Below are 26198 nucleotides of genomic sequence, written 5' to 3'. Positions count from 1 at the left end.
ACCATTCTGTCGCCCCACCTATTCTCTGCCTCCTAAATACATAACTAATCTGTCCCATTCTCCCTCCCACATTCCGCTGCCCTCGCCAAATACCTCGGTGCCCCTTCCGCGTTAACTCAGGACCCCACCCACTTAGCGCCATTTCCTCCAGACACCGCCCCCACGTGCCTGAGTCCCCTCCTAAAGCTCCCAGCCCCTCCGTCGATGGTACAGTATGTTCCTCCCCTTCTCTGTCCAAGCCACTGCTTCTTCCGGCCCGGGCCTGCCCTCCCCAGCCTCTCTCTGCCCCCACTTAGGCAGCGCCACCCAACCTCCTCTCCCGGGACGAGGCAGCCCCTCAGCCCTCTCGGGCAGGCCCGGTGAGGCTCCCGGTGACCGCTAGAGGGCAGGAGAGCCCGGCCAGCGAGCCGCCGCTACAAGGTGGCGGACTGGGAAAGCAAAGACCCTAGGGTTCGGCCGAACCCAGATTTCATATTTCTTTAAGTGGAAATTTCTTCCCCCGCCCCCTTCTAGGGAGAAAGTCAAAGAAGGAACTCAGGCTGCTGGAAAGGCCGGCAGGGGGCGGGACTGTGGGTTTCAGGGTAGAACCGTGTGTGGAACGGGACAGAGAGTGGTTAGAAGAGTGGGGCTGTTCCGGGAAGTAGTTGGGGGGAGGGGGTCCAAAACTAGCAACTAGTTTACTCATTATCGAGCCTTCCCCTTCCTTCTCAGCCCCCAGAGTGGGACTCCAAGGGACCCAGGGAGAATGGGGCAATGGTGCGGGGGACCTGAGGATGAGCTTCCCGGCCTTGCCGTGCAGGACTTTGACCTAGCCCACTTTCTCTGTTACTTTTCTCACCTTGTCTGTTGTCCTGGGGCTAAAATAGGACCATGGGGACCCAGGTCAGGTTCCAGACTCCCTCCACCGCCTTCTGGAGCCAGGGAGTGGTTGGTGAAAGGGGGAGGCCAGTTGGAAAACAAACAGGTTGTCAGAGGGTCGAGTGATTGGAGCCCACGTACCCTATTTGAGGGGCCAGGAATGGTTGGGGAGGAAGAGGAAGAGGAAGAGGTAGGAGGTAGGGAAAGGGGGAGGAGGCGGAGCTTTGTCACCTGTCACCTGCTTTGGCTGAGCCTAGGGCGGGCGGGGGACCGGTATAAAGCAGCAGGCGCCTGTGCCTGCTCCACCTCGTGCGCACTGCCTGCCTGAGTCTGTTCTGCCCCCTCCCCACCACTTGGCCACCACCATGACACCGGACATCCAGGCCCCTTTCTTCTTCCTGCTGCTGCTATTCCAAGTGCTTACAGGTAAGGGGCGCAAGGTGGGGAGGGGGTCTTCCCAGCCTTTCTGTGGGTTTTGCTCCCTGGGAGATGGCATCCAAGAGGCAGAAGTTGCAGACAGGGGTGGCCCAGTCTGTGCCAGAATAAAGAATAAAGGAGTGAGGCTAAGGACAGGCTGAGAAGAGACAGCCCCCCAGGAGAGTGGGTGCCAGGGGCAGGCGAACGTCCTGAAAGAAGTCTGGAGGGGGTGGGGGTGGAGTCAGGAGAGGTAAATCTTAGGAGTGGAGAAACCCGACAAGCCAGGAGCAGACAGATATGGGAAGGGGGAGGGAGGCTGCCAGCAGCGAGGGAGGAGGAGGGCTGACCTAGGGGCCACTCCCCAAATTCTCCTGGCATTACTTCTTCAGATGCCAGAGAATGTATTTTTTCCTTGTGCTGATTTGTCCCCCAACCCAACTCTGTAACCTCAACTTCTGACAGCTGCCACCAACCCTACACTAACAATCTTTCTTACAGTCTCTCGTACAAGCAGCAGCAGTACACAGGCTTTAAGTGACCAAACCACCTCACCCCGGGCCACCAGTGGCGCCTCATCTCCGACCACCAGCCCTGCCACAGGCTCGGCTGCCCCTTCGGTCCACGGTGGCACCTCACCTGCCAGGCCCAGTGGCACCTCATCTACGACCACCAGCCCTGCCTCAGGCTCGGCTACCCCTTCGGTCCACGGTCGCACCTCACCCCGGGCCACCAGTGGCGCCTCATCTCCGACCGCCAGCCCTGCCTCAGGCTCGGCTGCCCCTTCGGTCCACGGTGGCACCTCACCTGCCAGGCCCAGTGGCGCCTCATCTCCGACCACCGGCCCTGCCTCAGGCTCGGCTGCCCCTTCGGTCCACGGTGGCACCTCACCCCGGGCCACCAGTGGCGCCTCATCTCCGACCACCAGCCCTGCCTCAGGCTCGGCTGCCCCTTCGGTCCACGGTGGCACCTCACCCCGGGCCACCACTGGCGCCTCATCTCCGACCACCAGCCCTGCCTCAGGCTCGGCTGCCCCTTCGGTCCACGGTGGCACCTCACCCCGGGCCACCAGTGGCGCCTCATCTCTGAGCACCAGCCCTGCCTCAGGCTCGGCTGCCCCTTCGGTCCATGGTGGCACCTCACCCCGGGCCACCAGTGGCGCCTCATCTCCGACCACCAGCCCTGCCTCAGGCTCGGCTGCCCCTCCGGTCCACGGTGGCACCTCACCCCGGGCCACCAGTGGCGCCTCATCTCCGAGTGCCAGCCCTGCCTCAGGCTCGGCGGCCCCTCCGGTCCACGGTGGCACCTCACCCCGGGCCACCAGTGGCGCCTCATCTCCAACCACCAGCCCTGCCTCAGGCTCGGCGGCCCCTCCGGTCCACGGTGGCACCTCACCCCGGGCCACCAGTGGCGCCTCATCTCCGAGTGCCAGCCCTGCCTCAGGCTCGGCGGCCCCTCCGGTCCACGGTGGCACCTCACCCCGGGCCACCAGTGGCGCCTCATCTCCAACCACCAGCCCTGCCTCAGGCTCGGCGGCCCCTTCGGTCCACGGTGGCACCTCACCCCGGGCCACCAGTGGCGCCTCATCTCCGACCGCCAGCCCTGCCTCAGGCTCGGCGGCCCCTCCGGTCCACGGTGGCACCTCACCCCGGGCCACCAGTGGCGCCTCATCTCCGACCGCCAGCCCTGCCTCAGGCTCGGCTGCCCCTCCGGTCCACGGTGGCACCTCACCCCGGGCCACCAGTGGCGCCTCATCTCCGAGTGCCAGCCCTGCCTCAGGCTCGGCGGCCCCTCCGGTCCACGGTGGCACCTCACCCCGGGCCACCAGTGGCGCCTCATCTCCAACCACCAGCCCTGCCTCAGGCTCGGCGGCCCCTTCGGTCCACGGTGGCACCTCACCCCGGGCCACCAGTGGCGCCTCATCTCCGAGTGCCAGCCCTGCCTCAGGCTCGGCGGCCCCTCCGGTCCACGGTGGCACCTCACCCCGGGCCACCAGTGGCGCCTCATCTCCGACCGCCAGCCCTGCCTCAGGCTCGGCTGCCCCTCCGGTCCACGGTGGCACCTCACCCCGGGCCACCAGTGGCGCCTCATCTCCGAGTGCCAGCCCTGCCTCAGGCTCGGCGGCCCCTCCGGTCCACGGTGGCACCTCACCCCGGGCCACCAGTGGCGCCTCATCTCCAACCACCAGCCCTGCCTCAGGCTCGGCGGCCCCTTCGGTCCACGGTGGCACCTCACCCCGGGCCACCAGTGGCGCCTCATCTCCGAGTGCCAGCCCTGCCTCAGGCTCGGCGGCCCCTCCGGTCCACGGTGGCACCTCACCCCGGGCCACCAGTGGCGCCTCATCTCCGACCGCCAGCCCTGCCTCAGGCTCGGCTGCCCCTCCGGTCCACGGTGGCACCTCACCCCGGGCCACCAGTGGCGCCTCATCTCCGAGTGCCAGCCCTGCCTCAGGCTCGGCGGCCCCTCCGGTCCACGGTGGCACCTCACCCCGGGCCACCAGTGGCGCCTCATCTCCAACCACCAGCCCTGCCTCAGGCTCGGCGGCCCCTCCGGTCCACGGTGGCACCTCACCCCGGGCCACCAGTGGCGCCTCATCTCCGAGTGCCAGCCCTGCCTCAGGCTCGGCGGCCCCTCCGGTCCACGGTGGCACCTCACCCCGGGCCACCAGTGGAGCCTCATCTCCGAGCACCAGCCACATTACCAGGACAATTGCCAGCAGCACTAACCAGAGCATAGTACCTCCGACCTCCTCCAGTCATAAGACTTCTCAGCAGTTGCCTATTAGGGTCTCCCTGTTCTTCCTGTCTTTTCACATTACGAACCTCCAGTTTAACTCTTCCCTGGAAAATCCCAGCACCAGCTACTACCAGAAGCTGCAGAGAAGCATTTCTGTATTGGTGAGTAGCTGCCTTTCCTCAACCGGGCTCCCCTGAAGCAGCCTTCAGAACTCTTTGAAGAACTTGCATCAAAACTTAGTCCTTTCCCTCTCACCCCAGTTTGTGCAGACTTATAAACAAGAGGATTTTCTGGGCCTCTTAGGTATCAAGTTCAGGTACAGTTCTGGGTGTGGACTCTATGTGGGATGGGTGGATGTTGTCTTGACTGTGGGGAGGGGCTGGTGCACTTGTGGTTGCGGGGGGTGGGTGGTGTGCTGACCCAGAAGCTGGGACCCATGGTTGAGTTGCCTGTTTCTCTCTGACCAGGCCAGGATCTGTGGTGGTAGAATTAACTTTGGCCTTCCGAGAGGGTACCACTGCCCACAACTTGGAGAGACAGCTTGGTCAGCTTGAAGCAGCAGCAGTCAAATATAACCTGACCATCAGTGGAGTTAGTGGTGAGACCACTTCCTCAGCTGCCAGCCAACACCACACTGCCCGGGACCCTCTCTCTCTCCAGCATCTGGATTCCTGCTTTTCCTCTTGGCACTAATAAGGGGAGGGTCACCTCCTTGGAGAGACTGCTCTGACCGCTGCTTTTCCTTTTAGTGCGTGATGCATCATTTCCTTCCTCTGCCCAGTCTGGATCTGGGGTGCCTGGCTGGGGCATTGCCCTGCTGGTACTGGTCTGTGTTCTGGTTGCCCTGGCCATCATTTATCTCATTGCCCTGGTAAGTGCTCAGTCCCCAGCCCTGACCATAGTCCCTCTGCTAGAAGGAACCCCCATGCCCCCCATTACCTCCTATCTCCCCAGGTTGTGTGTCAGTGCAGACAAAAGAACTATGGGCAGCTGGACCTCTTTCCAACCCGAGATGCCTACCATCCTATGAGCGAGTACCCCACCTACCACACCCATGGGCGCTATGTGCCCCCTGGCAGTACCAAACGGAGCCCCTTTGAGGAGGTGAGGATGGCGGAGGGAGGCAGAGGCTTTGGCTGGCAGGGGTTCTGAAAGGGTACTGGGAAAGCCCAAAGAACTTAGAAGAGGTGAGAGTGACAGTAGGCAATGAGGACCTGACAAGGCTGGGGTTGGAGGTCAGGGGAGTTCTGGGGCAAGGGCCTTGGGAAGAGACCATGGAAGAAGGGGGATCTCAGTAGGGGGTGCCCCCACTAACAGCACTCCCAAAAGAGCATTCAGTGCTCCGCTGAACTGGTGCCAGGGCTGTTCACTGGGATGCCCAGAGGCGAAATGAGTGGGGCACTGCGCCCAGGGGAGCCCTTCATGGAAGGAGCACCTGTGCCCCAGCTTGTCTCCTAAGAATGGAGGGTAGATTGAGACAGGCTAGTGGGGAGGAGGGGTCTCTGAATTGGGGAAGAAGTCTCACCAAGCCAGGTGAGCCTGGGTGCCAGGTGAGGGGGAGGTTCTTGGGAATCTCTGGAGAAGCACAGACCCCTCCTCCCTCTTTCTTCCTTTCTCTCCAGGACCTAGTAAATAATTACTTGGCCACCTGGGGCTGGAAAGCCACTCCAAGTGGGGGAGGGGAGAGGAGTTTCCTTTTCTTGACCCCATTTTTCCTCCCCCTGGGGACTTCCTTCTTCCAGTTTTACAGACACACACACACACCCTTGGGCTGGAGGAGCAGAGAATGGAGGGAAAAAGGGGCAGGAGGGGAAAGCAGGGGGAGCTGATAAGAGCTGAGGGGAGGGAGTGAAGGGGAGCAGAAGGAGGAGGAGTGGCCCTGTTTACAGTCACCTGGCTGCTGGTGGTGACCAGCAGGTGCTCTCTCCAAATTAACCCTTTGAGAGCTAGTCAGGCTCCTGGACCGTTCACCCCAGCCGCGGGGTGCCATCCAGGGGCCTTGGGGAAGAAGCTTCTCCCAGGAAAGCTTCTGCCCCTCACCCTAGATCCCTTCTCCCCCTGCCTAGGTTTCTGCAGGCAATGGTGGCAGCACTCTCTCTTACGCGAACCTGGCAGCCACTTCCGCCAACCTGTAGGGGCACGTTGCCTGCTGAGCATCCAGCCAGCGCAGACTGCCTCCCTGGGTTTCTTCACTGCTGCAGCCCACCCCCCCTTGCCCCCAACTCTGTTCTGGGCTGGTGAGCTGGGCATTCAGGTGGGCTGCCCACAGTCTCCCTCACAGGCCCCACCAAGTCCCCTAACCCATCTTAGCCCTGGCGAAGCCCATCCGAGCCCCTGGGGACAAGCCTGAGGCAGTGGCTCCCAGGAGGACTGGCGGGAACAGCTCGGAGATGGGAGTGGGAACCTGAACATGGCTGAATAAAACTCGGGCCTCCTCTTCGCTGACCGCCAACTTTTGATCTGTCTTCTGTGACCTGTTGATAGAGGGGCGGTCAAAATGTGTGTGAGGGGGTCTGGAAGAGGCCTTGGGAAAGGAGAGGGAGGAAAGAAAGCCAGAAGGAGCGGGGTTCACTTGAGAAGTAGGTGACATGGGGGCGCAGGAGTGCTTGGTGGAAGAACTCGAGTCACCTCTGTCACCTGTCCTGCATGGCTGGCGGCGCAAGAGGAAGGAGGAAACGAAACCCGGCGGCTCCATCGGCCAGCGTGACCCGGCTCTGCCCGCAGGCCCGTGGCTCTCCCCTTTCCCCGGGCCTGGGTTTCACTCCTGCGCCCTCCTCTCCCCTTGGCACGGTGCCCCCAGGCGGCTCTATTCTTAGCTGTCCGGGTGTGAAGTAAGTCCTCGGGCGGCGATAACAGCTGCAGAGTCAACAGGGCCACGATAAGCTCATGTCATATCCGGGGGCTGGCACCGGGCCTGGGCCCCTCCCTGGCCGCCCCACCCGCCTCTGGCTCTGGGGTTTGCTACCCAGCACCCTGGGAATGGGGAAGTGGTTCTGGTTCCCTGATCCCTTTGGGCCCAGGCACGGGGCCCGCCCCCTCCGCATTCCCGCAGAGCCCGGCGCCGCCGCCCGGACGCCCCGTCGCGGGGCTGACGCAAACAGCCACCGCAGCGATGCGCCCCCTGGCGGCCACGATCGGCTCGGGCCTGGGCTGGGTACAGGTGTGGCAGAAGGCGGGGAAGCGACGGGCTTGGCGACCTCCTTCCCTCAGGCGCCAGATCCACCGTGCACGCCTGCTCTGAGTTATAGCAGGGAACCCTCGATCCCCGCCCCCCCGCCCCGCCCCGCCTGCCACGTCCAGCACAGAAACTAAGAGGAATGGGCTCAGGGAAGGCAAAGATATCACAGGAAAGCCTGGCATCACAGTTTATTGTTTATAAACCATGAAAATAACAGCTGTTGCTTGACACAGGCCTAGCAGTGCCCACCGCAGGGGGAGGCAACAGCGGGCACCAGAGGCCTTGCCAGGCCCAACCCAATGGGGACACTCAACCTCAGCTGGCTCCCCAAGGGAGACTTGGCACGTTGGCATGGGTGCAGGACAGGTAAAGCATGCAAGAGGGAGAAGAGGGGGATAAGAGGCATGCGGCTGGGGGTACAGGGACCCAAATAAATAAAGCAGGATGATAGGGTCCCTTTTCCCTCACCAGGGAGTGCCTGGGCAGTGTCCAGCCAAAAAGCCTGCACGCCCCAAAGCTGTAGTTCAGCATGGATGGGTCAGGGAGCTTGGCAGGGCAGAGGGCAGAGCTGGGGAGCATGCCCAGTGTTCCAGGTGCCTTCCCTCCCAATCAGCCTGGGGAGGAGCACAGGGCAGGGATGGGGAAGGGGCTGTCTCCATGACTCGGGTAAGATGCCAAGGGCAGGTCACGGGGCAGAGACGTGGGGGTGGGAGCCTGGATTAACAGGCAGTGGAGAGAATGGGGGACATCCAGAGAGGTGAGTAGAGGAGAGTCCCTTGGTCAAGAGAAGGCCCTGGGAAGACACAGACATAGGGGAAGGGACAGGACCACATGGGAGGAAGAGTTTGAGGGAGAAGCTGCGGGAGGAATAACCCGGCTTCAGGAGGCTTGGAAGGCCAGGGCCCAGGAGAGGCCTGGAAGGGTCAGTCCAGCTTGGCAAAGCCCCCAATGGTGACCTTCCTCTCAGGCTTAGTGCCCACGGGCTCCTGTAGCTGTACTGCACCACCCCCAATGAAACAAAAGGCAGGGCACACAGGTCCCGAGCAGTCCAGGGGGCACTCCAGGAGCCCTCGGAAGGACACCGCATCCAGGAAGGAAACCCGACCCCGCTCGTAGTCCAGGCAGATGCCCAGGCGGGGCGGCAGGGGCACTGTGCAGCTGGCCGCCGGGCCATCCCTCCCTGTCAGCCCTGCATTTGAGCTGGCCCCGGCCCCCAGCAGGATCTTGCCCATGCCAATGGTTAGGAAAGCGAAGGGTGGCGACGCCTCCACTGTGGCATCCTCGGCACCGCTGTCATGCCCACTGTCCGGGTCGTACCTGCAGGGGTGGGCGTTGGGTAGGAGGATGTTGGGGGGTGGAGTAAATGTGTGGGGGAGGGGGTACCAGAGGGCTGAGATGTTGGAAGGATGGACTGTTGGGGAGCAAGTGGTTCAAAGGATTGATTTGGGGCGCTTCCTTGGTGGCACAGTGGTTAAGAATCCGCCTGCCAATGCAGGGGACACGGGTTCGAGCCCTGGTCCGGGAGGATCCCACATGCCGCGGAGCAACTAAGCCCGTGTGCCACAACTACTGAAGCCCGCGCCGCCTAGATCCCGTGCTCCGCAACAACAGTAGCCACCGCAGTGAGAAGCCCACACACCGCAACGAAGAGTAGCCCCCAGCTCGACGCAACTAGAGAAAGCCCGCGCAGCAATGAAGACCCAACGCAGCCAAAAATAAAAAAAATTTAAAAATAAATTTAAAAAAAAGGATTGATTCTGGGCATTGAGAAGAAAACATGTTGAAGAGACAGGGGTTAAAATATAGGGCTGGGGGTTTGGTTTGGTGGGAAAGGGGTGTTGAAAGGAAAGCACATTGGCCAGAGAGGTGGGGGGAGGGGAAGAAAGACAGGGTATTGCTAAAGCACACTGAAGAAATGCAGAGCTTCCAACACAGGAAGGTGGTGAGGAAATGGTGCTGGGATATCATGCTGAGAGAGCATTTTGAGGGTTAGAGAATCTTGGAAGGATGAAGGGTTAGTGACTAAGGTACTGGGGAGAGGGGGAGAGCAGAGAAAGGAAGCTGGGAAGGTGGATGTTGGGAGAGAGATGAGGGAGGATCAGTGTCTTAGATGAAGAATGTTAGAGGGATGCAGGGTTTTGGGGACCATAGGGTTAAGAGGGAACTGGTGTCGAAAAGAAGGCATTTAGAAGAAATGGGGTACTGAGGGATAGAGTGCTGGGGAGGAAGGGGTCAGGGAGAAAAGTATGTGTGGGTGGGTGTTAAACAGGATGTTGTGGATGAGACAATATGGAGATGGAAAGTTGAAGGGAAGAATTTTAGGATGTTGAGAAAAGATGTGGGTGAAGGAGGTACTGGAGGGAAAAGGCTTTGTGCAGAAAGGATGTTGGAAATGGGGTGTTAGGGAGAAAGGACACGGAGACTTGGAGAGATGGATGGAGGGAAGTGGAGATGGCTCCCTTTTCTATTGTCCCTTTCCCCAGCCACTCCGAATATCAGTCCACAAAGCTCTTTCACTGAGCCCACATTTCTCCAGACCACAGCCACCCCCCCAGCCTGGCTCCTATTACTTCCTCCTAATCTCCTCCCAGCTCCATCCCAGCAAGTGTGTCCTCCCCTTGCACACCGCCCCCCTGTCCCCAGCTCCCCCACCCAGGTCCCCAAACCCCCATCCCTTCCAGAGAGGCCTGACCTGGGGCTGATCACATCAGGGGCACCCTGGAAGCTTTCCTGAAGCTTGCTCTCCAGCCCGACGCCCACCTTCACCAAGTAGGAGGCTGGGTCTACGGCGCAGGCCCAGTAGCTGCGGCCCTGGGTCACAGCCACATCGCCCAGGACCACATCCACGCTCAGGTGGCAGCCCGTCAGTAGCCGCTCAGCAGCCAGCAGCAGGGGCAGCCCTGGAACACTCCGCACTGCTCGCTGGTCCTTGCTGATGGCCAGCCGCTCTCGGCTTGTGCCCCAGCGGCCGTCGAGGAAGAAGTGCAGGACTGGAGTTGGGGAGGGTTGAGACAGAAGGAAGGACTTCAGGGACAAACACTGGCACTGGGGGGAACTTGAGGTGTTAGCACGAGACACTGGGAGATTTCAGAACATGGAACGAGTTGCCAAGGGATGGGCAGGGGGCTCTGGGGAACAGGGCCTGGAGAACTGGAATGGGGAGCATAGGAAAAAAGAAGGGGCATCCCATCCCAAGTGGGTATGGGACCACAGGAAGAGTTTTAGTGATGACTAGTGGGCACAGGAATCAGTCTCCCAGACCCAGCTGACTCGCTATGCTGCCTCCCACCCCTTTCCCATGGCTGCACCATGGAGGGTCCCCACTGCTGTCCATTCCACCTGGTGACATCCCACCACCATCCACCTATGCTTTCCAGCCTGCGCTCTGGTGCTCTTACCTGGTCCTTACACTTAACCCCTAACTCTTCTGCCCCGTACTTGGATGGTGATGCTTCTCTATTATGCCTACACCCCAGAGTCCCCACTATTTTCTGGAGAGTCACTTTACCAACATTTATTGCGCCCTTACCATGAGCCAAAAACTCAGCTAAGCCCTTACACGTTATCATCTCACTTAATTCTCACAACAACCTTATGAGATAAGTATTGTTACTATCCCTACAGAAGAGGAATTTGAAGTTCAGGGAGGGTGAATAACTCGCCTAAAGCCACACAGCTGGCCAAGAGGCAGAGCTGGTATTTGAACTCAGGCAGTCTTGCTTCAGAGCTAGTGAGAGTGATGCACTGTGTTATGCCATCTCTCTGGGGCCCACCCAGCACCAGCTGTCAGTGCTTGGGTCCCAAGTGTACCCTGTGTCCACTCACCGGGCGCTGGGGGCGTGTGCAGGTGCACATCTTCACTGTACTCGCCGTAGCCGGCCTTGTTGCAGCCACGGACACGCAGCACGTACACAGAGCCTGTGTCAGGGTTCTCAAGCAGGGCGCTGGTGCCCCTCACCTCTTCCCGCCGCTGCCAGCGGGTGGGGCCTGGCTGGGCCGGCACATCTGTGCGCCGGAACTCAATGGTATAGTGCCAGGCAGGTGGTGAGTGGGGGGGCAGCCGCCAGCACAGGAAGATCTGGTCGTAGGCAAAGGTGCGCTGGGTGTCAATGACCGGAGCCTCAGGCACTGTTGGAAGAGACAGCGGGGGTCAGTCAGGGCCTGGCCGCGGGCCTGGCATGGAGGGTGGGCAGGAAAAGGGAAAGCAGCGGGAGCCGGGGGGGTGAGTGTGAGTGAGAGGGATCTGGAGAAGACACCTGTCTGGGCCCTGGGCAGGGATGGGCAGGGCAGAGCCCACAGGAGAAGGAGAGACAGGAGGCCTGATGCCAGTCCCGGTCTGCCACTCCTTTGCTCTGGCCTTAGGCCCGTCACGTCCCCTTTCTGGGCCTCAGTTTCCTCCTCTGTCAAATGAGGGTATGAGATCACATGGTGTCTCTTCTTTCTATGACCCTTTTTATTCTATGAATAAAGAGGAGCCCCAGGGAAAGGCAGGCAACGGCCACTGAAGCCCAGGCAAGAGGGCACTGAACAGGAAGGAGGGAACCAAATGGGAGGGAGATAGATGCAAGAGTCAGCAAGACGGAAAATAGGGGACAACAGAGGGCAAGCAAAAGCTTGATGGCAGGGGACAAGGTCAAGGGGAAGAGAAGGAAAGGCTAGAGGGCAAAGGTCACAAGGACAAAAGGTCAGAAAGGCAAGGATTAAGAAAGGAAGGCATAAGAGAGACAGAGGGCACTGGTCAGGGGAGAGGAAGGCGGGGATGGGGTCTGGTCAGGGCAGGAAAGAGAAGGAAGCCATGAGTGGGTAGCCGGGCTGTGTGGGAGTGGCAGGGCAGGGCAGGGGGCCTGGTGGGGGGCAGGACCCCTGGGGCAGGGCCGCTGACTTGCCTGGGGTGCTCCGGAGCAGAGTCCGCGGTGGCCACAGCCTACAAACAAAGAGAGGGAGAAGCGGCGCTGAGCGCGGTGGGACGGTGTGGCCGGGTGGGGTGGGCTAGGTGGGCAGGGCGCTGGCCAGGCCAGGCAGGAGGCTGGGGAGTTCCCCGGTGGGCGCTGCCCCCCGGGCCCGCTGCTGGGGAGGAAGGGAGGAAGGCTCTAATTGGGCACGGGGCCTGGCCATCTCCTCACCTCGCAGGAAGTTAAGCTCTGTCAGCAGCTTCATCTCACGCCCCACGTCCAGCTGGCAATGGCGGAAGGAGGAGCTGGCAGCTGGCCGGAACATCTGGAGGGCCTCCGTAGCTCGGGCAATCCTGGGATGGAGGCAGGCAAGGGTCAGGCACTGCCATCTGGCAGCCACCTTTCCCCTTGATTCTGCCTTGCCTGCCCCTAGAGCCTTGGTATCTGCTGGGGGGTCTCTTCCCTGTCCATTCGGGCAAACTGATATCAGTGTGGCCTGGTGAAAATCCTCAGGACCCAGCTCTCCATCGGGCAGTACTCTCGACATTGCCTTATACATGGACTACACCCACGATTGCCCCTACCCCGCAGGAGCCCATGCCCCTGTGCCATGCCCCTGAGTACCTGTTGTGCAGCTGTTTGGCTGCTTGCACAAAGCAAGGCTGGTCTGTTTCCTTAAGAACCTCCTGAGCGTAGCCCACCAGACCTGAGCCATCCAGCAGGCTCCGGTGTTCCTGGATCTGGGCGCTGAGACGGGCCAGCCGCTCCTGCTGGCACTCCTCAATGGCCTGAAGCAGTGATGCCCGCTTCTCCTCCAGCACAGCCCCCAGCCCCCGCACCAGCTGGGACACCTCCTCCTTGGCCTGCTGACCACTCACCTGCCCAGAGAGCAACATTTACTATCTTCTTCTTGAAGGCAGCACCTGCACCAGACTCCTGGGGCACCATGCCATGGCTAGGATCACAAAGGATCTGGGGAAATCCTACCTACCCATTCTAATAGGGCCAGGTTCATGGCTCCAAAGGCTCCCGTACACCCAGATGGGCTCAACTCCTGACCATTTGTGCTAACCTTCCTGGATGCCCACACCATAATCAATCCTGATCCCTTAAGGACTCCCCCAGATAAGAGGCCATGACTACACTAATGTCCACCTGCACTGTACTAACGTCTTCCAGCATCTGTGCCATCCTTATCGCCCATCCCCATATCAGCTGATTCAAGCAATCTGGCAAAAGGTATCAGAGCCATCGCCTCACCCTCCTTGGTCCAGGGATGTGCACCATCCTCAGCAGGCAGCTGAGCCTGAGGGCATCTGAGCTCCACCCCTGGGGTTTTTCAAGCTCTCCCTCTCCTGGGTGATAAACACCCTGTCTCCACTGTAGCCTCGGGTACCACCTGGCCTGGGGCACTGTTGTTCCTGATGACTTGGTTTAACCAGAACCTCGACATATCCATGGACCCTACATGGGCTTCCTGGGCTTGCAACCAGGTGATTGGGCTGTGCCCATCCACACCCCCTTCCTGCCCCCACTCCCAGGCAGGGCCCAGGGCCCACCTCCATGCCCTCCCTCACCTCAGTGTGCCTCACGGTCTCCTCCAGCTCACAGATCTGGGTCTGTACTGTGTCCTGGTTTCCCAGGATGTATGTCAGGCTCTTTGTCAGCTTGTCCTGAGGGGGAAGAAAGAGGTGGGCATCACACCTGGCTCCAAAGAAGCCAGCAGTTCAGAGGAGGTGTGAGAGGGTGTGAGTGTGGGTCAGCACTGGGGTAGAGTGAGGCGGCGTCCTCACCTTGAGGGCCTGGTAGGCACTGAGCACAGGTGTGATCTTGTGGCCGCTGTGGGTGCGTCGCACACGGCAGAGTTGGCATACCAGTCGTTGGCATGTCTTGCAGTAGTGGGTCACCTCTTCCTTGTGATCTGGGCACATCAGGCCCTAGGGACAGAAAGAGCAATGAGATAGTCAGCCAGTGGTGTGTGTAAGGGTGCTGACCTACCACAGAGCAGTTTGGTGCCCTCCCTCTGCTGGCCCAATGGGGGTGGAGAGGAGTTCAGCTGGTGGTGCTCCATGGTGCCACCTGGTGGTACACCCTGGCATCAAGGAGAGCCTTCCCTGCAAGCTCCAGGCATTAGCCTTGCTTCTCCCTTCATTTACCTCACAGAAATGTGTGGTAATAACAATAATGATGGTAATCTTAGCCTTGTGCTTAATAATTAGCCTTGGCTATCTTGTTTACTGCTGTAGCCCCAACGCCTAGAATAGCACCAGGCACATAGGTGCTTGATAAATATCTGTTCAATGAATGAATGCATAACAGACCGTTTTAGTGTATAAATAACCTACACAAACATTATCTCAGTGATCCTTTCAACAACCCTGCAAGCACAGATATTGCAGGGCAGGTATTATAATCCTCATTCAGCAGATGAGATGGAGGCTCAAAGACGCTCAAAGATTTGTCCAGTGCCTTTTTGTTACAGAAAAAGGAGAGCGGCAATGGCAACCCCCTGGCCGGCTCCTTTTGGAAGCCCCCAGTGCTGGGCACGCCCTCCCACCCAGCGCCACCATGCCCCTCCCTTCCCAGGCCCTGCAAGGGCTGGCTCACCTTGGGGCGGAAGGAGAGGGTGGGCAGGGTGGGCTCATGCTGGGCCTTCTGGGTGCCCCAGGGGTGGAAGAGCTTGAAGCATTCGTTGCAGAAGGTGGCGCGGCACTCAGTGCAGCCCTTGGTGGCCTCTAGTGGCGGGGGCTTGCACAGCTGGCACAGGATGGCGCCACCCACACTCACACTCTGGCGGTACCGCTCCACCACACGCTCCAGGGTCAGGTTCCGGAACAGACCTGCCAAGCCCCGCTCCCCCAGCTCCACATCGCCCTGGCAGGCTGGGCACGGAAACATGATCACCTGAGGGTGCAGAGCACCTCGCTTCCGCCCGGGGTATGTCCCAAAGCCTGTGGATGGGCCGGGAAGTAGGGAGGTGAAAATTATAGCTGGCTCAAAGAGTGGGGGAAGTCTTTTCAATTAAAAAATTAATTTCTATTGTGCCAGAGCGCAGCTCTCATTAGAGCCTGGATGGGCAGTATCTCCACCCCCTGAAAAACAGACAAATGCCCTTGGCCAGTGATGGACCCCTTCCATCTTCCTGATGGACATCCCAGCATCCCCACCCCCACCCCACAGGTGCCAGCCCCACCTGACTTAAGCAGTCGGTCCAAGCGGTCTGGCTTGGGGAGAGTTCTGCGGGAGAGGCGGGGACTTCGGGTAGAAGGGGTGGAGGCAGGAGAGGTGGGCTCAGAGCTGGGGTCCCCACCATGGCCTACGTAGCCCTGCTGGCCCAGCACCTCCCGGGCACAGGCCTGGCATACATTGTGGGTACAGGGCAGCACCAGTGGCTGCTTGTACATCTCTTGACACACTGGGCACAGCAGTTCCTTCTCCATGTTCTTCATGCTCGTCTGTGGAGGGACCAGGAGGTTGGGTCAGAGCTTGGACACCTGGGCTTATCTCAACAGCCCCTCAACTGCCCCTTAAAGACCTAAAGGTCTCAGGAATGGACAAGACAAGTACAAGGGACCAGACAAGCTATGGATTTTCCCCAGTACAAGCCTTGGCCTGGTCACAGGCCTTCCCAGTTCCCTGTCTCTTGCTTCTGTTTCACTCCTGCAGAGCTACAGACCTAAGGAGGAGGGATGGTTGGAGCTCGGGTCACCCCAGCCTCAAGTCCCACCCCCTTCACTGTCCCAGTCCCAGCCGGACCTGCAGCCCCTCTCACCTGGCCTTTGCCCCTATCCCCCCATCTCCGGGCCGCCAGCCCCAGGCACATCTCTCAAGGATACAGCCCATTCAGCAGCTCGGTGCGGACGCCCGCCCCCTTCTCTGGCATTCCCCTGCCCCCCCTCCCCCGCGTGACTCCTCCCTAAAGCCAGGCTCTCTCCATCCTCCTGCTCACCCAGTCTGTCCTCCTGTCGCGGCTCCAGCCTGCAGCCGCCCTCGGCTCCATTCCCCATCACTAACCCATCCGGCTCCTCCTAACCCATTCCCTTTTGCCCCCCACCATCCGGCCCTCCAGCTCCCTCCCCCGGCATAACCCGGCCTGCCGCAACCCCCTCCCCAAGCAAGGGGGAAAGGAGCGCCCCGCCTACTTGCCCCCTCCCCACCGGAAGTACCCCTCCCTTTTTTGGTGGCGGGGGTCCTCAAGCTATGCCCCACCCCCACACCTCACCTTGGTCCCTCTCTTCGCAGCCATCCCGGTCAGGGGCGCAGCTGACACAAAGGAGGGAGGGACACGGAGGGAGGGGGAAGGAAGTGGTGGGGGGGAGCAGGGCTGGCACCGCCCCTGGGAGAGCCGGGCCCGGGTTGCCATGACAACCGAAGGCTCAGAGGCAGCCCTGAGTGGGGGTGCGGTGGGGTGGGGTCTTGCGGAGGGGCCCAAATTGGGAACTAAACCGTGGGGCGGCCCTTTCCTCGCCCCCCGCCTGTCCTCAGTTTTCTTGGAAAATATCCAAGCTCACTCACGCCCCCTCCTCATAGCATAGCCCCGTTGCCCTGCAGCCCCAGCCCCGGTGCACGGCTGGAGGCTACCCCAAGCCACCCGCTGCGTCCGGGTAGCTACATGTTCCTCACACCGCAGCAGATGGACGCCTTCACGGCATTCACCTCCCGGCTGCCCCCGGGATTACCCTCTCATACCTGCATCCCGACCCTCCCAGTCCTTTCTGCCATCACCCGCCCCCTGTCTACATCCCAGCATCTTGCGGGACCCCCACCTGTTCGAGGTCCCGGCTTGCCCGGGACCCCTATACTCCCCCTCCCCTTCCCCTCGACCCCACCTTAACTCACACTGATGCGGACCAGTGCATCCATGATGGAAGTGAAGGCCTGCATTTCCTCACCCTCAGCCATGGCCCTACCATGCCCGCCCGCCCCCGTGTGCCCGATCCCGGCTGCGGCTGCGAACCCCGGGCTTAATGCAGGAGCCCGGTGGGGATGTGGGGAGGGGTGGGGTGAGATGTCACTGCGCATGCTCCAGGGACCAGCCTCGAACGGCGCTGGTCGAGGTAGGAGGTGGGAAATAGTTTTTCCCACGTGGTTCTCAGAAGGCTGTCGCGTCGGGGGGTGGGGTGGGGTTGGCTGGGTAACATGGAATCGTATTTGAGGGGGAGCCATTTCTTATGTTCGAATTCTTCATTGGCTTCTAATCTTACTCATATAAAGCAGAAGGATAGTTTCAGAGAAAGGTGGGCTCCAGAATGGAAGGACTAGATTTTGGTTTGGGCAAGAGTCCAGGGGAGATATCAAGGCAATGATCATGGGGGAGGTAGTCTTGAGGAACAGGCACTAAAGCTGACATAATTGACAAAGAAGACAGAAGTGGTCTAGAGGCTATAGTCCATGGGCCCAGTGACTTGAAGAGTTAAGTGCAGCTTGCACTGAGAGGCAGCAGATGCTCTGGGTGCGGGGAAGGGCGGGGGACGAGGGTGGTGGCCAAGGACGCTCTTGGACGCAATATTTCCTCCCTGCAGGAAGAGGGCGCTGCATTCAGGCGCCGAGAGGGAGAAAGAGGAAGACGTTGGGGAGAAGGAAGGCCACGTTGGGGGCTGACGCATGCGCACAGCCAACCGTGCCCGGTTCGGCTCTCCTCTTGTACAGAGGCGCGGATTGGACCCAAGGGCAGGGCATGATGGGTAACGGGACCAGCGGGGTCCCCCACCGGGCAGACTAGTAGGGGTCGGATTTGGGCAGATTAGCTTTCGCGGTCCTCTCCCCGCAGAGCTGACGTGTCCTGGGTTCCAGACGACGGGCATTTCCACGGGGCCGGGGGGTTCGGGGCGTCCAGGGCTGAGGAATTCTTGGGGGTTGCCGCGGGGTGTAGGGAGTTGGGGAGGGTGGCTGCAGTCCCGGGAGTGCTTGCAGGTGGTTGGGCCCTCGAGTGCCCGGACCTGCCGAATCTGCCTGCGGCTCCTGGAGGGAGGGCTGGGCCTGACTCTGCGTCTCTTCTCCACTCCAGTGGTGGGTACAGGCACATCGCTGGCGCTCTCCTCCCTCCTGTCCCTGCTGCTCTTCGCTGGGATGCAGATGTACAGCCGCCAGCTGGCCTCCACCGAGTGGCTCACCATCCAGGGCGGCCTGCTTGGTTCCGGCCTTTTCGTCTTCTCTCTCACTGTGTCCTTTTTGCGGGGGAGCGGGCAGAGGTGTTGAGAGTAGAAAGGGTGGTGGGCCACGCAGGCTTGTACCCTTCCCATTAGCCACACATCTCTGCCCCCACTGCACGTCCTACTCCTTAACTCCCTCAACCCAGGCCTTCAATAATCTGGAGAATCTTGTCTTTGGCAAAGGATTCCAAGCAAAGATCTTCCCTGAGAGTAAGTGAAAATTGGGGGTTGAGTATTTGAACCCTCTCCAGTAACCTCCCCCAACACGGTACTGAATTTCCAGGTGCTTAGTCAGTAAAGGTTTTTTAGGAGGAAAAAATATGTGTATTAAGACTGTCTGGAGACAGATGATGCTTTTGGATGCAGCACTTTATCTAGCTCCCAGAATTGGAGCTAGAAGAGAGGGCCTCTGAAAGCAAGAAACTCAGTTACTTCCTGGCCAGTTCCCAGGGAAGGTGCGAGGGAAACAGGCAGGTTTGGGCCTGTAATGAATACATCCAAGAAGGGATGTTCTTTGTTTCCACCAGAAAAAGAAGAAGAAGGGCCAAATCAGTTGAGGGGTTCCGAGGTGAAATTGACCCAATATTAGTGAATTCTGTTTATTTGAGATGATTGTGAAGAGCCTAAGTATTAGATACACCAGCTTTCTGTGTCAGCAGGAATCCTGACCAAATTAGAGTAACTGTCAGATTGTTTTCCTTTTGAAACGATTCTAATCAAGAATTGATGATTCAGTTATTTATGGAGAATTAAGTTCATAAAGCCAATTAGGCGTCAAGGCCAGATCACCTAAGGGATGCCACATGCCCCAAATTGACAGCAGATGCCATCTCTTGTGAAGCCTTCACCTGGTAGAACAAAGACCTGTCACTGTGGCCCTCGTTTCTTTGTCCTCCTTATGTTTTGCTCTTTCCACCTGGCGCCTTTGTAGGCTTCCGGAGCTCCTTTCATACAGCGGCTTCAGAACTTCTCTGTTAGATTTTATTTCTAAGTGTATTGTCTTCATTTGCTTCTGAAAGAAACCTTTGTAGTGGGGCAAGCTGTTTGGCCCTCTTCACCTGCCCTGCCCTCCCCAGCTGGGCAGGTGGGATTGCCCTTGCTATCTGCCCTCCCATCTTCTCTCTAGTCCTACTCTAGATGTCTTGAGACCCTTTTCTGCCCCCATGGGTGTGTGTATCCAGACACTCTGCTCTCCAACTTATGTCCAGGAACTGAGGCCCTCGACTTCCATAACTAGCCAGCCAGGTTAATGAATTGATCCCTATTGGCTGGCTTCTGTTGGAAAGGCCTTGACCCTCTTCCTCAAATGGGAGCAAGCCTTGCCCTTGAGATTCTGCTGTCACCTTTCCTTTTCCTTTTTATCGGAGGGAAGCCAGGATAGGGAAGTTAAGTGATATTTGGGGCAGAGCTGGTAATGAGCATGCATCTCCTGCCTCCGTGTTCTGGGCATCAGTAAGCCCATCTGAGGTCCTCCTGCTGTTGTCATGCCCTTCCCCTCCAAGCAGTTCCCCCAAGATTGAGAGGGCCCCAGATTTCTTCTAGACTCCACATATGAATGCCTGGTGTATCCATTCTGACCACCCTCCTTGTCCCCTCTTGCCTCCCCAGTTCTCCTCTGCCTCCTGTTGGCTCTCTTTGCATCTGGCCTCATCCACCGAGTCTGTGTCACCACCTGGTAAGTGCCTGACAGCTGAGTAAGGGGTGTAGCGTCCTGTCCTTTGGCACTGGATCCTCCTGTGATGGTTCCAGACTTCCCCATACGTCCCTCCCACTCTGTTCTCCCTCTGTCCCCTTCCCCATTTTCCTAAACCTGATCCTGGATTCTTTCCCTCATGCTGGTGTCTGTCTGCTCTAGGAGGCACCAGGCTGGCAGCATGCCCACTTATACCATGACCTTTCTCCTTCACCCTGTAGCTTCATCTTCTCCATGGTTGGTCTGTACTACATCAACAAGATCTCTTCCACTCTGTACCAGGCAACAGCTCCAGTCCTCACACCAGCCAAGGTTACGGGCAAGGGCAAAAAGAGAAACTGACCCTGAATGTTTAATAAAGTTGATTCTTTGTAGCTCTGTGAGCTGTGATATGCTGTGGGCCTCTCCTGCCCATGGCTGCATGGGTGTGCAGAATGTTGGGGCAGATGGGTACTTCCTGTTTTCAGACCTTGGGGATGGTGGGGTTTCCTTCCTCCGAGGTTCATTTTTACCAAATAGTTATTGAGTGCCATCAGTGCCAGGCACCTTGCCAGGCACTGGAGTGGCATATACTTGTGTAAGAGTCTCATGGAAGAAAAGTGCACGAATGATCGGCAGTCTTGCCCTTTGGGAAAAGGGGTAAAGACTGCAATGCAGGAATGCCTGCCCATCGGAACTGGAATAGATCTTGGAACAGAGGAGTCAGGGAGGGAAAGGCCCCTCATCCCTACACCTCCCCATGGAGTTCCATTTAACCTGTGAGGGCTTTGTTACTCTAGCTCCCCACCCTGAGCAGATGAGCCCCCTGCCCCTTCTGCTCCAAGCCTGCAGGTGGGAATTCCCTACTGATGTTGCCCTCCTGGACCTGTGTTCTGCAGTGTGGATGTGTGCCCGTGTTTAGAAAGACTCCCAGCTTGATCACGGTCCCTATCCTCTTTGGTCTGTGCCTTCATTTTTCTCCTCTGTTTCACAGCCAAGGAATTAAGACACTTCCTAAGTTTTAGCAAAGTGTTGAATACATAAAACGATAGGAACAAGGCCACCAACCTTGGAGCCAGCCTTAATGGAAGTGAGGGATGTGACTTCTCAGGTCCTGCTCTGTCCATGCTCTGCCATGAGGAGTGCCTCTCTGTCCAGAGTGTCTGTCCTTTGGGGCACCTAGGCACCGTCCCTCTTGCTGGGTGGTGTGGGCTTTAGGGTGCTTACCGTGCCTTGGTCAGCTTTGTATTCTCCACAGTGCCTGATAATGGGCAGTGAGGACTGGTGGGTTGGTTGAATGAAAGAACCTGTCCTCCTAGAACAGAAAATCCTATACATGGGATGTGGCTGAGTTTGGGAATGAGACCCAATGAAGATGAAGAAGTGAGTCAAAGGAGTTCTGGTCAAGGATTAGAGGCCCCCCCGCCGCCAAACCCCCATTTGTAGCCAGACTCCCGGACCCTTTCTCCTCTATGCCTAAGCTGAGGGAGTGCTATGCAGTTTACCCACATTGCCTGCAGAGGGCGGCACAAGCTCACATCTTCCTCCAGGAGACTCGCAACACTCCCCTGCCTGTTGGCCCTGAAGGCTGGGAGGGTTGCTGCTGGGTCTCAGGGTTCTTGCTGAGTCTCTCCGGTGGAAGCCAACTCTTGGAGGACCCGAAAGACTGGCCCATTCGGAAGGGCTGAAGCCTGAATCAAGTCTTCTTGCTCCTCCAGTCTGGGAATGGAGGCAAAGAGAGTTCAGTGGAGACCAGAGCCTTCCTGAGAGGGAATGGTAGCTCTAGGCTCCAACTTACCTGGTGATGGTTGGGGGGTTACCGTATGTGGGACCCTTGGGGAGAGGAAAGGTTGTCCAAAATGGGTCCTGGACCTCCGGGGAGGCTGGGTTAGTTCTAGGTCTCGCTTTGTCAAACCTAGACTTTCTCCTGACCTGGAGTGGGAGCAGTGGGCAGAGGGCCAGGTCCCAGCCCAGGTGAGCATAGACACAGCTGGGGAATCTGGCCACCTCGGGGCACCATGCCTTCCAAGATAAGAGCTTGGGTGGGGCCAGGTTAGGGGAGGACAGGGGAGAGCCCGAGCAGGTGCCAGGACGATGTCAAGGGATCTGGGCACCTGCTGCCACCCACTACATAGGCATCAGGGACAGTATGTGGTCAGGAATAATGACCCCTTGCTCAGGGAATGGGTGCCTTTACCAGGCAGGTTGGCGCTGACCTCAGCTCTCCACCCAGCCTATCCCTGGGGTGCCTAGCTGCCGGCTGCCTCCACCTGACCTACCAATTAACCCTGGGAAGGGTATCCCAGACACCAAACACCATCATTAAGTAAGGGGGCGTGAGGCCATCATGGCTTCTGGAGACCCAAAGGTGAGAAGGGCAAAGGTGCTAACCTCTCGGCCCCGGGATGCCTGGGTCTCTGCACCACCCTGGAGGCTGGAGGCCTAGGGGAGAGAGGGGCGGTCCGCCCCTGGAGGACAGAGGGAAGCCAGATGTTTCCTCCTGCTCCCTCACACGTGGCCCTGACACCCGCCAGCGCCCGCTGCCTGCTCCAGACACAGGAGTAAATAATACAGGGGGCGGGGGCCTTGGATGCTAGCGGGGAGGCTGGCGGGAGAGGGCTCCTGGCCCAGAGGTGTGCTTCTTGGGGCAGAAGGTGATGCCACCTAAAAAGAGGGTGGTGGGAAGGTGAGATGAGGGGGCTCCCCTGCCTGGGCAGAGGCTGGACTCCTCTTGGGCTGGCACTGACATGAGGGGATGCCTGGCGTTTAGGGCATGCCAGAAGGTGGGGGGGAGGGCAGGGCAGACAGGGAGGGGGAGTCTGCGCCAGGCCTTGGCTCCAGCCCTTTCCGGACCTTATTGTCCTTGGTGAGAACAGGACGCTGTCCCGTTCCCACTGCCCGGCCCCCCAGCTCTGCTCCCCAGGGGCTCGGGAAGGATGTTGGGAAACAAGAGAAGCCAGAGATTGGTAGAGACAGAGATGCTGAGAGACACAGAGACAGATACAAAGAGGAAAGTTTCAGTCAAAAGCAAGTATTGAAGCTCATTGTGAGCTTGAGCGAGCGCTGAGCGCTATGGGAACCGTGAAAGAATGGGAAGCTGGAGGCCCTGCCCTCAGGGACCTCTGGACTGGCCTGCCGTGTGCACACTACTTGACTTAGGGTTACTCACAGAGCCATCTCCTAAGCAAACAATAGCCAGAGCCCTTGTGCGGGCACAGTTGGTGGCACTTAATTGCTTCACCTCAAGTACATTCTTTTCCTCCCTCCCAGCAGGCTGGAAGTTCCTCCGGGGGCAAGGCCAAGATCATGCTCCCAAATCCCACCTCCCTACCCCCTCAGGGCTGAGAGCAAGCTGGCCACCAGAGATTGCACTATAAATGCTATCTGGTTGAGCTCCCGCCCTGGCAGAGAGAGAAGACCCCTAGTTGGCCCTAGAATTAGGCACTGCATTACCTGGGGTGGAGGGCAAAGTGTGAACTGCCTGCCCTGGGTCAGGAAGCAGGCTTTAGAGCTGCCCTCACCCCCACCCCGCCCCCGCCCCCGCCCCCTGCTTCCCCTGGGCCGCGCGAAGAGCCAGCTATTCCCATCCCAGCCTCCGTGTCCCTGGGGGCGAAGAGCCAGCTATTCCCACCCCAGCCTCCGTGTCCCTGGGGGCTCGGGGTGGGCCTCCTTCCTTCCAACTCTCCTACCTGGGCCCACAGTTCTCAGCAGCCACTCCCCTGGGAGACAGGTCCTCTGAAAGGTGGAGAGAAGTCCAGGTCCCTTCTGTCTACTGAGGTTCCAGATGCATTTCAAAATGAAGAAAAACTGAGACATGTTTGAAATGTGTACACTTGACAAATTAACACTTTTTAAGACAATATTATGATACAATATAATCATGCTAGTCGCAAGGTCATTACAGGATTTTTAGAAATGTTTCCCTTCACAGGGAACTGCAGGCCCTACTTTATAATGTAAAGTTCTATGATAATGGGCATATCAGAGTCATTGTAGGATTCTTCCTACTTTTGTATATATTTGAATATTCCACAGTAAAAGTTAAATCATTTGTACTGTAAATCCCTTCTTTCTGTTCTGTGGGAGAGTGACAGTGTGACTGAATGAAACCACACTTGGAGATAACTTCAGAAGGCTACATTTGAGGCCCTGTGTGACAATGAGGCCTGAGCCAAATGGCCCTTATGGTCTTCGAGGAGCCCTTCTCTGAGAATTCCACTCATCTCAAATAAGCTGGACATGTTTCCCCTACTTTTAGGCTGAGGCACTAACAGAAGGGACTGAAAAGTGGGATTCCCTTCTGCACAGGTCAGGACCCCACAGAAAAACCTCCCACACACCCCCATTCTGGGCCAAGAGTTGCTGTGAGGGCTGACCTCAGGCTGCTTCAAGGGAATTTCTGGGACTGAGGTGCATGTACACCGGTGTGTGAAGGCCTAGGCTAACCCTCCAGGGAGATCCCTCCCCTTCCTGCTCTGGGCCTCCAGCCCTCATTTCCAGCCTCTGTGACCCGGGCCTTTTTCTGACTCAGACAGCTTCAGGTTCTAGACATATGTGGGGCAGTAGGAAGGAGCCCAGGTCTTGAAATCAAACAGATCTGAGTTCTAGTTTTGGCTCTGACACCAGGTGAGGGTCCTTGGGCAAGCTGAGTGACCTCTCTGCACCTTAAATTCATCACCTGTAAAATGAGGATAATAATACTTGCCTCAAATTGTGTTAAAGAGGATTGGAATTAAATAACAACGTGGAAGAGCCTAGCATAGCGCTCAACCTACTAGGCATTTGACAAATGTCATTTTCTTCTCCCACGTGATAACAACCATGACCTTGCCAGCCAACTTAGTGCTTTACAGATATTCTCAGTTTCATCACTTACATCAACCTTATGAGATTGATATTCTTACTCTGTGTGGTTAATTTTATGTGTCATCTTGGCTGGGCCACATTGCCCGGATATTGGGTCAAACATTACTCTGGATGTTTCTTTTTTTTATTTTTTGGCCGCACCATGTGGCGTGCAAGATCTTAGTTCCCCGACCAGGGATCGAACCCATGCTCTCTGCAGTGGAACTGTGGAGTCCTAACCACTGGACCACCAAGGAATTCCCACTCTGGATGTTTCTGTGAGGGTGTTTTTTTTTTTTTTTTTAAATTATTTATTATTTATTATTATTTTTGGCTGTGTGGGTCTTCGTTTCTGTGCGAGGGCTTTCTCTAGTTGCGGGGAGCGGGGGCCACTCTTATCGCAGTGCGCGGGCCTCTCACTATCGCGGCCTCTCTTGTTGTGGAGCACAGGCTCCAGCCGCGCAGGCTCAGTAGTTGTGGCTCACGGGCCTAGTTGCTCCGCGGCAATGTAAGATCTTCCCAGACCAGGGCTCGAACCCGTGTCCCCTGCATTAGCAGGCAGATTCTCAACCACTGCGCCACCAGGGAAGCCCCAACACAAATACTTTTAAGGGGTCTTTTTTAGATAGCCTGACCCTGGCTGGCCTTTCCAGCCTCACCTCCTGCCACTCCGCCATGAAGCAGTCTTTGTGCCAGAGACAGACACAGAGGATTACTCACAATGAACTCTCAAGCCTCCCTGCCTTTGTTCAGGCTTTCCCTTGGCTTTGCAAGCTCCGCCCTCAACCGCCACCTGAATTCTCTTACTATCTTTCCAGTATCACCTTGGGCTTTAGGACCTATTTGATAGAGGCTCATGCCTTCCCTGAAACAGTCAATCCCTTCCTCTGTGTTGTATGTAATTTTGCATATTCTTCCATCTTTAGTGCACTTTAGAATAAGGGCTCCACGGGAATTTCCTGGTTGTCTAGTGGTTAGGACTCTGTGCTCTCACTGCCGAGGGCCTGGGCTCAACCCCTGGTCGGGGAACTAAGATCCTGCAAGCTGCGAGGTGCGGCCGATAAATAAATAAAATAAATAAATATATAAATAGAGGGCTCCAGGTTTGGAATTTGTCTCTCACTGAGACCAAAGCTTGCCAAAGGTGGGACTTCCCTGGTGGTGCAGTGGTTAAGAATCTGCCTGCCAATGCAGGCAACACAGGTTCAAGCCCTGGTCCAGGAAGATCCCACATGCCGCGGAGCAACTAAGCCCACGAGCCACAGCGCGCCTAGAGGTGGTGCTCCACAAGAGAAGCCACTGCAATGAGAAGCCCATGCACCGCAGCGAAGAGTAGCCCCCGCTCGATGCAACTAGAAAAAGCCTGCGCACAGCAACAAAGACCCAACACAGCCAAAAAAAAGAAAAAAAAGCTTGCCAAAGGAGAAAACTCCAACAAACGTGAGAAAACT

At 58.0% G+C, this 26198-nt stretch overlaps 3 protein-coding genes across 5 annotated transcripts; 2 read left to right on the top strand and 1 right to left on the bottom strand.

The window, feature by feature from the left end:
• Positions 1-629: 629 nt before the first annotated feature.
• MUC1 (mucin 1, cell surface associated) lies at positions 630-6417 on the top strand. Its single transcript, XM_068540939.1, has 7 exons — positions 630-1284; positions 1774-4169; positions 4269-4324; positions 4476-4606; positions 4758-4879; positions 4963-5112; positions 6075-6417. Exons 1-7 carry the CDS (start codon positions 1224-1226, stop codon positions 6141-6143), a joined length of 2985 nt encoding a protein of 994 aa, XP_068397040.1. The 5' UTR covers positions 630-1223; the 3' UTR covers positions 6144-6417.
• A 942-nt stretch (positions 6418-7359) lies between these two features.
• On the bottom strand, positions 7360-17048 carry TRIM46 (tripartite motif containing 46). 3 transcript variants are annotated; one of them, XM_068538240.1, is made up of 10 exons: positions 16918-17048; positions 15272-15533; positions 14686-15029; positions 13872-14015; positions 13656-13751; positions 12703-12956; positions 12310-12431; positions 11012-11314; positions 9879-10176; positions 7360-8503 (listed from the first exon to the last, which is right to left on the bottom strand). In XM_068538240.1, exons 1-10 carry the CDS (start codon positions 16978-16980, stop codon positions 8110-8112), a joined length of 2280 nt encoding a protein of 759 aa, XP_068394341.1. In that variant the 5' UTR covers positions 16981-17048; the 3' UTR covers positions 7360-8109. The 3 variants fall into 3 exon arrangements, with proteins under 3 accessions (XP_068394341.1, XP_068394340.1, XP_068394342.1); XM_068538239.1 differs by lacking the exon at positions 16918-17048 and adding an exon at positions 16301-16397; XM_068538241.1 differs by lacking the exon at positions 9879-10176 and having other exon boundaries at positions 8338-8503.
• A 45-nt stretch (positions 17049-17093) lies between these two features.
• On the top strand, positions 17094-20297 carry KRTCAP2 (keratinocyte associated protein 2). The gene is made up of 6 exons (XM_068538238.1): positions 17094-17135; positions 17601-17762; positions 18086-18240; positions 18377-18440; positions 19839-19905; positions 20145-20297. The coding sequence occupies exons 1-6, from the start codon at positions 17099-17101 to the stop codon at positions 20263-20265; spliced, it is 606 nt and encodes a 201-aa protein (XP_068394339.1). The 5' UTR covers positions 17094-17098; the 3' UTR covers positions 20266-20297.
• The last annotated feature ends 5901 nt before the right edge of the window (positions 20298-26198 follow it).

This window comes from Eschrichtius robustus, chromosome 3 (assembly GCF_028021215.1).
Source record: "Eschrichtius robustus isolate mEscRob2 chromosome 3, mEscRob2.pri, whole genome shotgun sequence".
In the NCBI taxonomy this organism is placed as follows: domain Eukaryota; kingdom Metazoa; phylum Chordata; class Mammalia; order Artiodactyla; family Eschrichtiidae; genus Eschrichtius; species Eschrichtius robustus.
This window is presented reverse-complemented; position numbering and strand designations above follow the sequence as displayed.

Excerpts from the sequence above, each read along its gene's own strand:
- MUC1 (XM_068540939.1), top strand. The coding sequence starts at position 1,224 with ATGACACCGGACATCCAGGCCCCTTTCTTCTTCCTGCTGCTGCTATTC. Across the intron at positions 4,325-4,475 it reads CTCTTAGGTATCAAGTTCAG|GCCAGGATCTGTGGTGGTAG; the intron begins GTACAGTTCTGG and ends CTCTCTGACCAG. Across the intron at positions 4,880-4,962 it reads TCATTTATCTCATTGCCCTG|GTTGTGTGTCAGTGCAGACA; the intron begins GTAAGTGCTCAG and ends CTATCTCCCCAG.
- TRIM46 (XM_068538240.1), bottom strand. The coding sequence starts at position 16,980 with ATGGCTGAGGGTGAGGAAATGCAGGCCTTCACTTCCATCATGGATGCA. Across the intron at positions 14,016-14,685 it reads CCCTCTCCTTCCGCCCCAAG|GGCCTGATGTGCCCAGATCA; the intron begins GTGAGCCAGCCC and ends TTCTGTCCCTAG. Across the intron at positions 12,957-13,655 it reads AGACCGTGAGGCACACTGAG|GTGAGTGGTCAGCAGGCCAA; the intron begins GTGAGGGAGGGC and ends CTCTCTGGGCAG.
- KRTCAP2 (XM_068538238.1), top strand. The coding sequence starts at position 17,099 with ATGCTCCAGGGACCAGCCTCGAACGGCGCTGGTCGAG. Across the intron at positions 17,763-18,085 it reads CCAAGGGCAGGGCATGATGG|TGGTGGGTACAGGCACATCG; the intron begins GTAACGGGACCA and ends TCTCCACTCCAG. Across the intron at positions 18,441-19,838 it reads AGCAAAGATCTTCCCTGAGA|TTCTCCTCTGCCTCCTGTTG; the intron begins GTAAGTGAAAAT and ends TTGCCTCCCCAG.